Source organism: Armigeres subalbatus, chromosome 2 (genome assembly GCF_024139115.2).
Source record: "Armigeres subalbatus isolate Guangzhou_Male chromosome 2, GZ_Asu_2, whole genome shotgun sequence".
Taxonomy (NCBI): domain Eukaryota; kingdom Metazoa; phylum Arthropoda; class Insecta; order Diptera; family Culicidae; genus Armigeres; species Armigeres subalbatus.
Window position 1 is genome coordinate 441,437,935 of NC_085140.1, and position 13,491 is coordinate 441,451,425.

General features: G+C 48.9%; 1 protein-coding gene across 1 annotated transcript; it reads left to right on the plus strand.

The window, feature by feature from the left end:
- Window positions 1-6,398: 6,398 nt before the first annotated feature.
- LOC134210400 (uncharacterized) lies at window positions 6,399-9,818 on the plus strand. The gene has a single exon (XM_062686450.1). It carries the CDS (start codon window positions 6,399-6,401, stop codon window positions 9,816-9,818), a length of 3,420 nt encoding a protein of 1,139 aa, XP_062542434.1.
- Window positions 9,819-13,491: the final 3,673 nt, after the last annotated feature.

Sequence of the window (13,491 nt, forward strand, 5' to 3'; positions counted from 1 at the left end):
GATACCCAATATTACAGACATATTGGATAAACTGGGATGTCAATATTTTCAACCCTAGATCTTGCTTCAGGTATCACACTGTTGTACGAGCCGAACGCCCTTCACAGTTTCACTCCACCCCTTGTTAAGCCGCCTGATCGAGCGTGGCCAACGGCGTTGGTCCCAGCATTATTGCCCCAATAGAACGACCACAGCACATCGCCACCTGCACCGAGCAGCAAAGTGCGATCGTGTGCTTTATCGAGCGTTATAACGACGACTTCGCTGCGCCAGTCTCCACTCTCTACAGCATTATTCGAATACCTACACACCTGAACTGCGATCATATTACTCTAGGGAACAATCCTAAAACAGCACTCCAACTCATTAAAATGTTGTTACGCGGGAGATATCAACCCCCGCCGCAAGTGCTAATAGAGCTATCTGCTAGGGTTGATCTGAATAATTAACCAGATCAGAAGCACAGCGCACAACTCATTAGAACAGACCACACCACATGCTATTAGGACTAATTAATCAATTAAACAAGTGGAAAGTTGCGTTCCGCTGCTGCCGCCGCCGGACAGTCATGGTTCAACACCTCTCTCAAGTTTGCTGCCGGCCAGTCGGTAAATCACACAATGAACGATAGCAGCACTTGACAAGTGCTTTACGGCTATTGGACAAAGTGCACCGAGCGGTGTTGAACTACGATGTTAACAGAGCAACACTTCACGCCCACTTAACCGTGCAGTCTGGCGCAGAGCAGTAGAGCTCGGGGAATTGGTGCTTGGTAATGTCACAACATGTGGTGTTGAGTACTGTTGGTGAGAAAAGGACGATGTCATCGCAAGTAAGAAATTGCATTTTTCCATTTAATCCAAGAAAAATGGCTTATTTTAGAAAATGCTAATTTCTTCTGAGCTTTTATACTTACTTACTTACTTACTTATGGATCCTGTACACCTCCGGTGGTGCAAAGAGCCGACTTGAAAGATCTCCATCCTGAGCGTTGCCCGGCTATCGCTTTAACCTGTTGCCAGGTTAGATTTTGGTCGACTTCTTTTATTTCTTTATTGAGGCTTCGCCGCCATGAGCCTCTGGGTCTGCCTCTGCTGCGATGTCCCGCTGGGTTCCAGTCTAATGCTTGTTTACAGATTTCGTTTCCGCCCCTACGTAAAGTGTAAATTCCGATCCCGAATTTCTGTTGCTATCGGCCTTTGGTGACAACGACGATGGAGTTCGTTGTTTGAGATCCAGTTGTGAGGCCACCAGGCCCGAATTATATACCGCAGGAATCTGTCAATGAACACCTGCAGCCGTTGAGTGTTTTCCACTGATACACACCATGTTTCGCTAGCGTATAACAGCACAGATTTCACGTTAGAGTTGAAAATTCGTGTTTTTGTGCGTTCACTTTATCTGCCTGTTTTTGCAGACATTTCTTAAACTCGCAAAGGCAGCCCTTGCTTTCTTGATCCGTGCGCCTATGTCGATCTTGGTACCGCCGTCTGACGCCATTTGGCTACCAAGATATTGGAAGCTTTCAACATACTCCACTGGTTGCCCGGCTACTGTGAAACTGGAAGGAGTCACCGTGTTTACATCCAACGGTTTGGTTTTGTTGACGTTGATGACTAAATCTGCCGAAGAGGAGCGCTCGGCAAGGTCGTTGAGCTTACTCTGCATATCAGAGCGCCGTTGCGCGAGGAGTGCAACATCATCCGCCAATTCGAAGTCATTTAGGTGCTCCATGGTTATATGCTGCCATAACAGCCCGCGGTTTGGTTCACAATCAATCGCATCTACCAAAATCTCGTCGATTACGGTGAGGAACAGTAACGGTGATAGAATACATCCTGCCTCACACCAGCATGACCCGGATAGGGTCGGACAGGACCCCATTGTGCAGCACTCTACACGAGAAGGTTCGTACTGTGCCTCGATGAGGCCGATGATTTTCTCAGGAACTCCCTTGCGTCTAAGGGCGCCCCACATATTCTCGTGATTGAGACGGTCGAAAGCTTTTTCGTAGTCAATGAATACCAAGTAAAGGGACTCTTGGAATTCGTTGACCTGCTCCAGAATGATGCGGAGCGTGACAATATGGTCCACACAGGATCTTCCGGCACGGAATCCGGCTTGCTGCCGCTGGAGAGTCGCATCAATCTTCTCCTGAATCCGGGCTAGGATAATTTTGCACAAAACTTTGAGAACGGTACACAGCAACATAATGCCTCGCCAGTTATTGCATTCAGTCAGATCACCCTTTTTGGGCACCTTCACTAAGATACCTTGCATCCAGTCGACCGGGAAAGTTGCGGTGTCCCAGATATTACGAAATAAACGATGCAGTAGTTGAGTGGATGTCATGGGGTCAGCTTTGAGCATCTCGGCTGTTATGCGGTCGACCCCTGGGGCTTTATACGATTTCATGCTTTGGATGGCTGTTTGAATCTCTAGCAGTGATGGGGCTTCGGTATTGACGCGTGTTATACGTCGGATCCTAGGCAAATCATGCCGAGGTGGTGATGGCCTGGCTGGCACTTGAAACAGTTGCTCGAAGTGCTCGAACCAGCGTTTCAGCTGGTCAGTTGGGTCGGTCAATAACTCGTCATTCGCGTCTTTCACAGGCACCGTTGCATTCATCTTCGCCCCGCTTAAGCGTCGTGAGATATCGTAGAGGAGGCGAATGTCCCCGGTTGCGGCGGCTCTCTCTCCTTCGTCGGCCAGAGAGTCTGCCCACGCTCGCTTGTCCCGTCGACATGAGCGTTTTACTTCCTTCTCAAGAGCCGCGTATCGTTGACGGGCTAAGACTTTGGCTCCTTTGGTTTTCGATCGCTCTATCGCGGCTTTGGCTTCTCTTCGCTCCTCTATCTTCCTCCAGGTCTCATCAGTGATCCATTGTTTTCTCTGGGTGCGTAGTTCGCCCAGATTGTTCTCGCTGGTGGCGTTGAAGGCATTCTTGATGGCGGTCCATTGGTCTTCCACACTGCAGCACGCGTCTCCAGTTCTTCAAAGAAGGACCATTTCACCGTGGCATCTTCCAGTCGGCGTGTGTTGAATCGTCGTCCAACTCTTTCCTCCTGCCGACGAATCCGCGCAATGCGCAGGCGTATTTCGCCGATGAGGAGGTGATATCGGTGATATCGCGATATCGGCACTACGTTTATTCCGTACATCAAGAAGGCTCCGTTTCCATTTTCGGTTGATGCAGATGTGGTCGATTTGATTTTTCTGTAAAGCCGTCACGGGAGACCCACGTGACCTTGTGAACCTGTCAATGAGGGAAGAGCGATCCCCGATCACCATGTCGTTATTACCACGAAATTCTGCGTACAGCTCTCCTTTTCGCTCATTTCTCTCGAGACCATGGGACGCCATCCATAATGCGCTCATGGTTCGAGTTGTCGGATCCGATCTTCGCATTGAAATCGCCCAAACAGATCTTGATATCACCCTTCGAATTCCCCATCTACGGCGGCATTGAGTTGACTGTGAAGTTCTCTTTGTCTTGCCAGATCGGCAGCAAGGTTCCCACTTCATAAGCGCAGAGTGTGCCTGAGCGCTTAGTAGGAAGCCAACTCCGCGATGCCGGGGAGCGTGTTCACCTCGTAAACCAAAGTATAGCAGAATTTGTCCCGACGGCATTCTGTATTCTCTAAAGTTTGGACAACGGAGTTCACTCATTCCCATGATCTTAAGCTTTATGCGGAGTGCCTCATTGGCCAGTTGTGTCAACTTACCCTGTTGGGCTAGGGTTAAAAAGTTCCATGTTCCTATTCGTGTCCGTTGTTTCGCGCTAAGAGTCGTCGCCGTAAAATCAGTCCGTATTCTTTCATTATCGGATTCTCGAACAAATTGATGTTTCGGGAACAGTAGGTTGTTGGCCCAAGGTTCCCTATCCACCGGGATGGGGCTGCCATCTTAGGTATAGCTTCCGGGGAATAGCATTTCATACTCAGCCGCTGGATGCTAGAACAGACGCTGTTGGAGCCGCACCTCTTTGGTGAACAGACGCTCGATTATGCACCGTCGAGTAGTTGTTCACTTCCTGTATAACAGTTATGTAGTAGCAAAATTAGTTCGCCGGATAAAACTGGCAACTCGTTACCGAAGATACACGATAAGAAAAATTAGGTAGGACATTAAGTACGCTCGATATCGTCAGTTAGTTCGTTTCTGATACTGCATGTAGTGAGATCGTGAAAGAAAATAAAAGTAGTGTGAATTCGAGGCACGTTTTATTGTAAATTCAGTAGAAGACAGAAGAATAAAGTGAAGTGCATGAAATACTTACCTTTCAACTTACCTGTGCCGGTGGAGTCATCTGTCCTTGATCAGTTGATCCGTATCTGCCCTCGCTAGCCGCCAGTCCTGAAAGAGAAGAACCCCGATACCATCCCTGATATTCACTACTACCTCACTCGCTGAAGAATCAACCCCGAAACACAACGTAGGAAATCCGACGTAGGACCACTTTTGGTAAGCGCCAACATAAAATCTGGTGCCGTGACCAGGATACGTCGACACCGTCCGGGATCCTGCATCCGTCCGTTGCACGTGGGACGATCACTGGGCGCTGCCATTTTGGTTCCGCCATTGCGCTGAAGGAGAATACATTCAATACAAGGCTCGATTTTATCGGGTCGCAGGTAATTACCTGTCCGATTATTTGTACTGGGTCTCGCAGGTACCCTTTAGATTTCCGTTTATTTGTTGCATGTACCCATTTTTCGTCGATTTGGCGCTCTGGATTGCTGCCAAGCCGTTTGGAGCACATCAATAGACCGACGCCGCTACACACGAATGCTTTTTGGTCCGGTGGAGTACGCCATCACGTTTCCGCCATTGAAGAGAAGGACGAAGCCACGCTATTTCATCATTGCTGCAAGCCATCCTTGCATCGACGCAGGACGCGCTTCCTCGGCCCGTTTCTGGCCGCACACACCCTCGTAGGCATCTGTATATACCGGTCAACGTGAATTTCATACGGAAGTTGGTGGATTTTCTGTTGCAACGTCATCAACAAGGGCATCGGCTCGTACCGAGCGAGCGCCATCTGATTCCTGATAGCAGTTTACTAAAAAATACAAGGCATTCTATTGCCTTGGAATCGGTGAGTACCGTTCCAAGTGTTTCACGCTATTCTCGCCGGGTCTATCGTGGTCTTTTTGTCCGACAGATCATTCTTCGACTTCCTACGGGTCGTGATCATCGATTGTTCCCGCGAAGATGGCGCTTCCGCGGCAACAGGCAACGCTGATTTCGAGGAGGAGTACCATGATCGACGCACTGGGTCGGGCAGAGGCGTTCATTCAAACATACGATGAACAACGTGACAAGGCGCAGGTGCCCATTCGCCTGGAATACCTAAACAGCATGTGGGCTACTCTGGAAGAGGTGCAGAGCGCAGCTGGAGATTCCGAAGAAGCTGAGGAAGGTAGGCAATCCCATCGCGACGTCCGTGCTTCCTTCGAGCCTCGACTCTTTAAAATTAAAGCCGATCTTATCGCAAAACTTCCTGTTATTATTCAAACGCTCGTATCCCCTGATTCTGGTCCAAATGTTTCCGCTCTGTCCGGGTTAAAATTGCCAACGATATCGCTTCCTGAGTTCGATGGGGACTACATGCAGTGGCTAGGCTTCCATGATACGTTCTTGGCGTTAATCCACTCTAATGCCGACGTACCGGCGATTCAGAAGTTCCATTATCTGAGGGCAGCTTTAAAGGGCGAAGCTGCGCAACTGATCGAGTCCATCGGGATTAGTTCAGCCAATTACAACCTAGCATGGCAAGCGTTGGTCGATCGTTATGCCAACGACTACTTGTTGAAAAAGCGGCATCTCCAGGCACTCTTCGACATTCCATCGGCCAGAAAGGAAACTGCTACTTCACTTCACACCCTGGTGGACGAGTTTCAACGACACACTAAAACCCTATGCCAACTTGGCGAACCAACGGGCTCCTGGAGCAGTATTCTCGAACATCTTCTGTGTACCAAGCTTCTGATGAAACAGTCAAAGCATGGGAGGATTATGCATCAACCAATAATGATCCGAATTATGAGTGTTTAATCGACTTCCTCCAGCGTCGAATGCGAGTTTTGGAATCCATTCTGGTGAATCATCATCAAAACTCTTCATCATCGTTTGGTTCTGTTCATGCTTCCAAAAGGCCATCTCACTTTCGTCTTTCATCGTGCGCCTCCACTTCGAGCTCCAGTAACAAATGTCCAGCATGCAACCAGGAACATCCGCTGATGAAATGTGCGAAATTCAATCGCCTTTCTCACTCCGAACGACAGCAGCTTGTTTCCAGCAAACGCCTCTGCCACAATTGCCTCAAGGGAGATCACATTGCTAGAAATTGTCCGTCGAATTTCAACTGCAAGCATTGCAACAAGCGCCATCACAGCATGTTGCACTCTGCCGATGGTTTGAGGCCATCCAACGAATCGTCCTCTGCTCGCATTTCCATGCCAACACAAGCTACCCAATCTAACGCTCGTTCTAATGTCGAGTCGATTCCCCAATCGACAGTAGCAGCAACTGAATGTGTTTCTCGAGTCGTTGCCAATGCATCCGCCCCAGGGCCTCGGGAAGATGTGTTTCTCTTAACGGTATTGGTGAAAGTCGTCGATGCGTACGGTCAGGACCATTTAGCTCGTGCCTTGCTTGATAGCGCTTCCCAGCCAAATCTTATAACTGATCGCCTAGCACGCAGGCTACAGTTAAAGAGAGATGCAGTGAATGTTACCATCCAAGGAGCTGGGAACTTGTCTAAAAGGGTTCGAGAGTCAATCTATGCTCGTATAAAATCGCGGAATGGAGACTTCGAGTGTGGTGCAGAATTTCTGTTAATGGACACCGTGACAGCGGACCTCCCAGCTCAAGATGTCCCAGTTCAAAGCTGGCAGATTCCCCAAAATTTGTCGTTAGCGGATCCCTCATTTAACAAGAAGCATCAAATCGACATGGTACTTGGCGCAAAGCATTTTCATTCCTTCTTCCCTAGTACCGCTCGCCTGCAACTAGCAAGTAATTTACCGATTTTAGTTGACAGCGTATTCGGATGGGTCGTTACGGGGTCTGCCAATATGGTTCATCCCGCTCAACAACAATCTTCCAGTCCCAATGTCGTCGCAGTTTCCATGATGACTCTAGAAGAGAGTATGGAACGATTTTGGAAAACGGAGGAGCTAACTGTTGGTGAAAATTATTCCCTCGAAGAGCGCTACTGCGAGAACCTTTATAAATCCACCACATCGAGGCGCGACGATGGCCGTTATATAGTCCGTTTACCAAAGAAAGCTGATTTTCCTGGGATGCTTGGAGAGTCCAAGACCAGCGCTCTTCGACGTTACGATCAACTCGAACGACGCCTGGATCGTGACTCGAAATTGAAAGAGGAATATCACCAATTTATGAAGGAATACCTCTCCCTCGGCCATATGAGGCTGGTCGAGACGGACGACGGTACAAATTATCCTGCATACTATTTGCCCCACCACCCAGTGATGAAGGAAGATAGTACGACTACGAAAGTTAGAGTCGTATTCGACGGTTCGGCTCGTACTTCTACCGGCTTCTCATTGAACGAAGCACTATGTGTGGGTCCGGTGGTCCAAGATGACCTACTTTCTATTATACTACGATTCCGAACCCATTCAGTCGCACTCGTCGGAGATATTGCCAAAATGTACAGGCAAGTGCTGGTTCATCCTGAGGACTTATCTCTGCAACGTATTCTATTCCGGTTCTCCAAAGACATCCCTGTACAGGTCTACGAACTTTTGACCGTAACCTATGGTCTAGCCCCATCATCCTTTCTGGCCATTCGGACTCTGCAGCAGCTCACAATGGATGAAGGTGATGCATATCCTATGGCTGGACCGTCGTTGTGTAAAAATTTTTATGTCGATGATTATATTGGAGGAGCTAGTTCCGTCGAAGAAGCCATTAAGCTCCGCTCAGAGCTTTCGGAGTTGCTCAACAAAGGAGGATTCGAGCTAAGAAAGTGGACGTCAAATCGCTTAGAGATTCTTCAGGGACTTACACACGATCAAATTGGAACCCAATCAAGCCTATGCTTTAGCCCTAACGAAACCATCAAGGCCTTAGGAATTCGTTGGGAACCAGAGGCTGATCAACTTCGCTTCGAGTCGCAGATACAGCCAAGAGAAACCCATCCTACAAAAAGATCCATCTTGTCAGATATCGCCAGGTTGTTTGACCCGCTCGGTCTAATTGCACCGATTATTGTGAAAGCAAAAATCCTAATGCAGGAGCTATGGTCTCTTTCCTGTGACTGGGATGATCCCGTTCCACCAACTATTCGTTTGAAATGGGAACATTATAGGCACGAGCTACCAAAAATCGCCCATTACAGAGTTGACCGTTACGCATTTCTTCCTGACGCCAGCATTGAATTGCACACTTTCGCCGATGCATCGATGTCTGCATATGGAGCATGCACGTACGTTCGTTGCGAAGACAGCCAGGGAAACGTGAAAATTCGATTACTGGCATCGAAAAGCAAGGTTGCGCCTTTGAAACGACTGTCTGTCGCCCGATTGGAGCTGTGTGCTTGTGTACTGGCGGCGCATCTACATCATCGTGTAAAGGAATCAATTGGCGTCCCTGTATCAGCATCTCATTTCTGGTCGGATTCAGCGGTATGTCTATACTGGATTCGTGCACCCCCAAATACTTGGAAGATATTCGTTGCTAATAGGGTCTCTGAGGTGCAACATTATACACACGGCGGACGCTGGCATCATATATCTGGAACAGAAAATCCGGCCGATTTAGTGTCCCGTGGGATGACAGTCGACGAATTCGTCAGCAGCAATGTTTGGAAGTATGGACCGGTCTGGTTGGCAAACCCACAAGATACCTGGCCGATATCGAATCCAGCCGCAGTACTCAAAGAGGATTTGGAGGAAAAGCACGTCGTCGTAGCAGTCCAAACTATACCCAGCATAAATCCTTGGTTCCTACGGTGGTCATCTTATACGCGCCTGCTTCATACAATCGCATACTGCCTTCGGTTTGCTGCTAGAACTCGTACCAAGACTAGAACACAACCCAGTGAATCTCTACAAGAAAATGTCGACCCAAGAATACTTACCGTCGAAGAACTTGCCCATGCCAATGCCCTGCTAGTCCGATTCGCCCAGCATGACGCTTTCAAAGAAGAAATAAACGAACTCCAACGTGGCAACCCGCTCTCGAAGAATTCGCCTACCAGACGGCTTCATCCCTTCTTGGATCCAAAGAGAATCATGCGAGTTGGGGGTAGGCTAAACCTTTCCCAGCTGCCCTACCAATCAAAGCACCCTGCCCTCCTACCCAAAGGCCATCCGTTTTCCCAGTTGATCGTCGAAGATTACCATCGCCAACTGCTCCATGGCGGCGGGCGTCTACTTCTATCCACGATACGCGAAAAATACTGGCCTTTGAATGGAAGAAATCTCGTTAAAAGTGTCGTCCGGAATTGCTTTCGCTGCTCACGGCACCGTCCGGTTCTTGCACAACAACAAATCGGACAGCTGCCAGCTTCGCGGGTCATACAAAATCGCCCATTTTCGATCACGGGTGTGGACTATGCCGGTCCTCTGTATTTGAAGCCAATCCATAAGCGTGCTGCTCCCGCAAAAGCTTACCTGGCAGTCTTCGTTTGTTTCACTACTAAAGCTGTCCACTTAGAATTAGTGGGAGACTTGTCTACTCAGGCATTTCTTGCCGCCTTGCGGAGATTTATTGCCAGACGAGGAATGCCAGCCCATATCCATTCGGATAATGGTAAAATTTCGAAGGAGCTAAAGGTGAACTGACGGAGCTGTTTGCCAGGTTCAATAGCGAAAAGGATCAAGGGAAATTTCTGCCGCTTGCGCCCTGAAAGGAATAACGGCACTTGACTCCTCCAAAGGCACCACATTTCGGTGGCCTGTGGGAAGCGGCGGTCAAGACTGCCAAAAAACATTTATTTCGGCAACTCGGAAGCACTCGTCTTTCATTTGAAGGCTATTACACAATTTTGCACCAAATTGAAGCTGCTCTTAACTCTCGTCCTCTGCTGCCCATGTCCGACGATCCAAACGACCTTGCTGCGCTGACACCGGCGCATTTCCTGATCGGAACATCGATGGCCGCCCTGCCCGACCCAGATTACCAACAACAGCCGCTCTATGCCCTTGGACTATATCAAAATTGGCAACTGCTAGTTCAACGATTCTGGAGTCACTGGAGGAAGGAATATCTTCAGGAACTACTTCGAGACACGAAATATGCCGCTCGCAACAACGAAATTCATCCCGGTCGCATGGTTATCGTTGCGGATGAATCACTCCCAGCAGTCCGCTGGCCTCTAGCCCGTATCATTTCGGTGTATCCTGGAAAGGACAATTTGATACGTGTTGTGGGTTTACGCACCGCAAAAGGAATTATAACACGAACCATCAACAAAATCTGCATTCTGCCACAGCCGGTTCCTCCTGAAGATTCTCGTCTAGTTCCGCAACCCGCGGCAACTCCTGTGGAATATCGCCCCGATGCAAATCCAGCCACAACAATTCCGGATGCTTGAGTAGAAAATTTAACTTGTAAAATACAATTCAATCTAAATAATTAAGAAAAAACAACTCACTTATTACGTTGAAGCCAATTAGTTTTAGATTTGTTTTGTTTTTGTTTTGATTTGACGTTTGTTGAGCTACATAAGTATTCAAGGCGGCGGGTATGTTTATGCACCGTCGAGTAGTTGTTCACTTCCTGTATAACAGTTATGTAGTAGCAAAATTAGTTCGCCGGATAAAACTGGCAACTCGTTACCGAAGATACACGATAAGAAAAATTAGGTAGGACATTAAGTACGCTCGATATCGTCAGTTAGTTCGTTTCTGATACTGCATGTAGTGAGATCGTGAAAGAAAATAAAAGTAGTGTAAATTCGAGGCACGTTTTATTGTAAATTCAGTAGAAGACAGAAGAATAAAGTGAAGTGCATGAAATACTTACCTTTCAACTTACCTGTGCCGGTGGAGTCATCTGTCCTTGATCAGTTGATCCGTATCTGCCCTCGCTAGCCGCCAGTCCTGAAAGAGAAGAACCCCGATACCATCCCTGATATTCACTACTACCTCACTCGCTGAAGAATCAACCCCGAAACACAACGTAGGAAATCCGACGTAGGACGTAAGCGCCAACAGTCGGGTCAAATTTGTTTAAAGTCCCACCCAACACCAGGACTAGGCTAGTGCGCTTTGAGCGGCACACGGTCGCTTAGATAGGGCCTGCTTGGGGACACATGCAGCTTTTTATAGAAGTTCAACAGAGCCCACTGTCGAACCGCGCCACATCCTAGGCAGACCCCACAGGACGCACCCTCTCACTCTAGCTGATGTCAGAAGGACAACAGTGCCCAGGCTGCACTACCAGCTAAGTACGCAACCCTTAGCTGGCGGTCAATTGTCATCGGAAGACCCGTGGAAGCGTGAGTATTGGAACTTGTGCGGACCAGAGCTATGTTAGGCGCCCCTTCCCGGATGTCAACTCACCATTTCGCAGCCCAGATGATGCGTTGGGACCTGGTATTCACGGCATTTTTACAGGATTTGCCGTACAGTAAAGATCTGGTCCGTTGTCGAGCGGCCGTCAACGAAGCCGGCTTGATAACTTCCTACGAACTCATTACTAATGGTGACAGACGTCGGAAGATGATCTGGGATATCACTTTATAGGCGGCATTAAGGATGATGATCGCTCGAAAGTTCTCACACTCCAGCTTGTCGCCTTTCTTGTAGATGGGGCATATAATCCCTGCCTTCCACTCCTCCGGTAGCTGTTCAGTTTCCCAGATTCTGACCATCAATTTGTACAGGCAAGTGGCTAGTTTTTCCGGGCCCATGAACTCAGCTCCGATACCATTCTTACCAGCTGCTTTATTGGTCTTTAGCTGTTGGATGACATCCTTAACTTCCCTCAAGGTGGGGGCTGGTTGGCTTCCATCGTCCGCTGAACTGTCGTAGTCATCTCCTCCACTGCCTTGATTTTCACTGCCTGTACTCTCAGCGCCATTCAGATGTTCCTCGTAGTGCTGCTTCCAGCTTTCGATCACCACACGTTCGTCCGTCAAGATGCTCCCATTCTTATCCCGGCACATTTCGGCTCGCGGCATGAAGCCTTTGCGGGATGCGTTGAGCTTCTGGTAGAACTTGCGTGTTTGTTGAGAACGGCACAGCTGTTCCATCTCCTCGCACTCCGCTTCTTCCAGGCGGCGTTTCTTCTCTTGAAAAAGGCGGGTCTGCTGTCTCCGCTTCCGTCTATAACGTTCCACGTTCTGCCGGGTACCTTGCTGCAGCGCGACCGCCCGCGCTGCGTCCTTCTCCTCCAGAATCTGTCTGCACTCTTCGTCGAACCAATCGTTCCGTCGACTTCGACCCATATACCCGACGTTGTTCTCCGCTGCGTCGTTAATGGCTGCTTTGACTGTATTCCAGCAGTCCTCAAGAGGGGTCCCATCGAGCTCACCCTCTTCCGGCAACGCTGCCTCGAGATGCTGCGCGTATGCAGTGGCAACATCAGGTTGCTTCAGTCGCTCTAGGTCGTACCGCGGCGTTCGTCGGTACCGAACCTTGTTGATGACGGATAGTTTTGGGCGCAGTTTAACCATCACCAGATAGTGGTCAGAGTCGATGTTAGCGCCACGATATGTCCTGACGTCGATAATGTCGGAGAAGTGCCGTCCATCAATCAGAACGTGGTCGATTTGTGATTGTGTCTGTAGTGGTGATGTCCAGGTGTACCGATACGAAAGGCTGTGTTGGAAGTAGGTGCTGCGAATGGCCATATTCTTGGAGGCGGCGAAATCAATTAGCCATAGGCCGTTTTCGTTCGTCAGCCGGTGAGCGCTGAACTTCCCAATAGTCGGTCTAAACTCCTGCTCTTGGCCAACCTGAGCGTTCAAATCTCCTATGATGATTTTGACGTCGTGGCTTGGGCAGCTGTCGTACTCACGCTCCAGCTGCGCGTAGAATGCGTCCTTATCATCATCAGTGCTTCCGGAGTGTGGGCTGTGGACGTTGATTATGCTGAAGTTGAAGAACCGGCCTTTGATCCTCAACCTGCACATTCTTTCGTTGATCGGCCACCACCCGATCAAGCGCCTTTGCGTATCGCCCATCACTGTTCCCAACTCGTGTGTGTTGCCGCAGCTCTGGTAGATGGTATGATTACCTCTAAACGTTCGCATCATTGATCCCTTCTAACAAACCTCCTGCAGCGCTACGATGCCGAATCTACGGTCCTTGAGCACATCGACGAGTATGCGTGTGCTCCCGATGAAGTTGAGAGATTTGCAGTTCCACGAGGCGAGTTTCCAATCGCTAGTCCCGTTTTCGTCGCAGTGGTCTTCGCCGATGGTTCCGGTCCGTACTCTCTTGTTGATTGTTCGTTGCGTATGCTTTTTTAGACATATTGATTGGTTAACAAAATAATTAGATTTCGAAT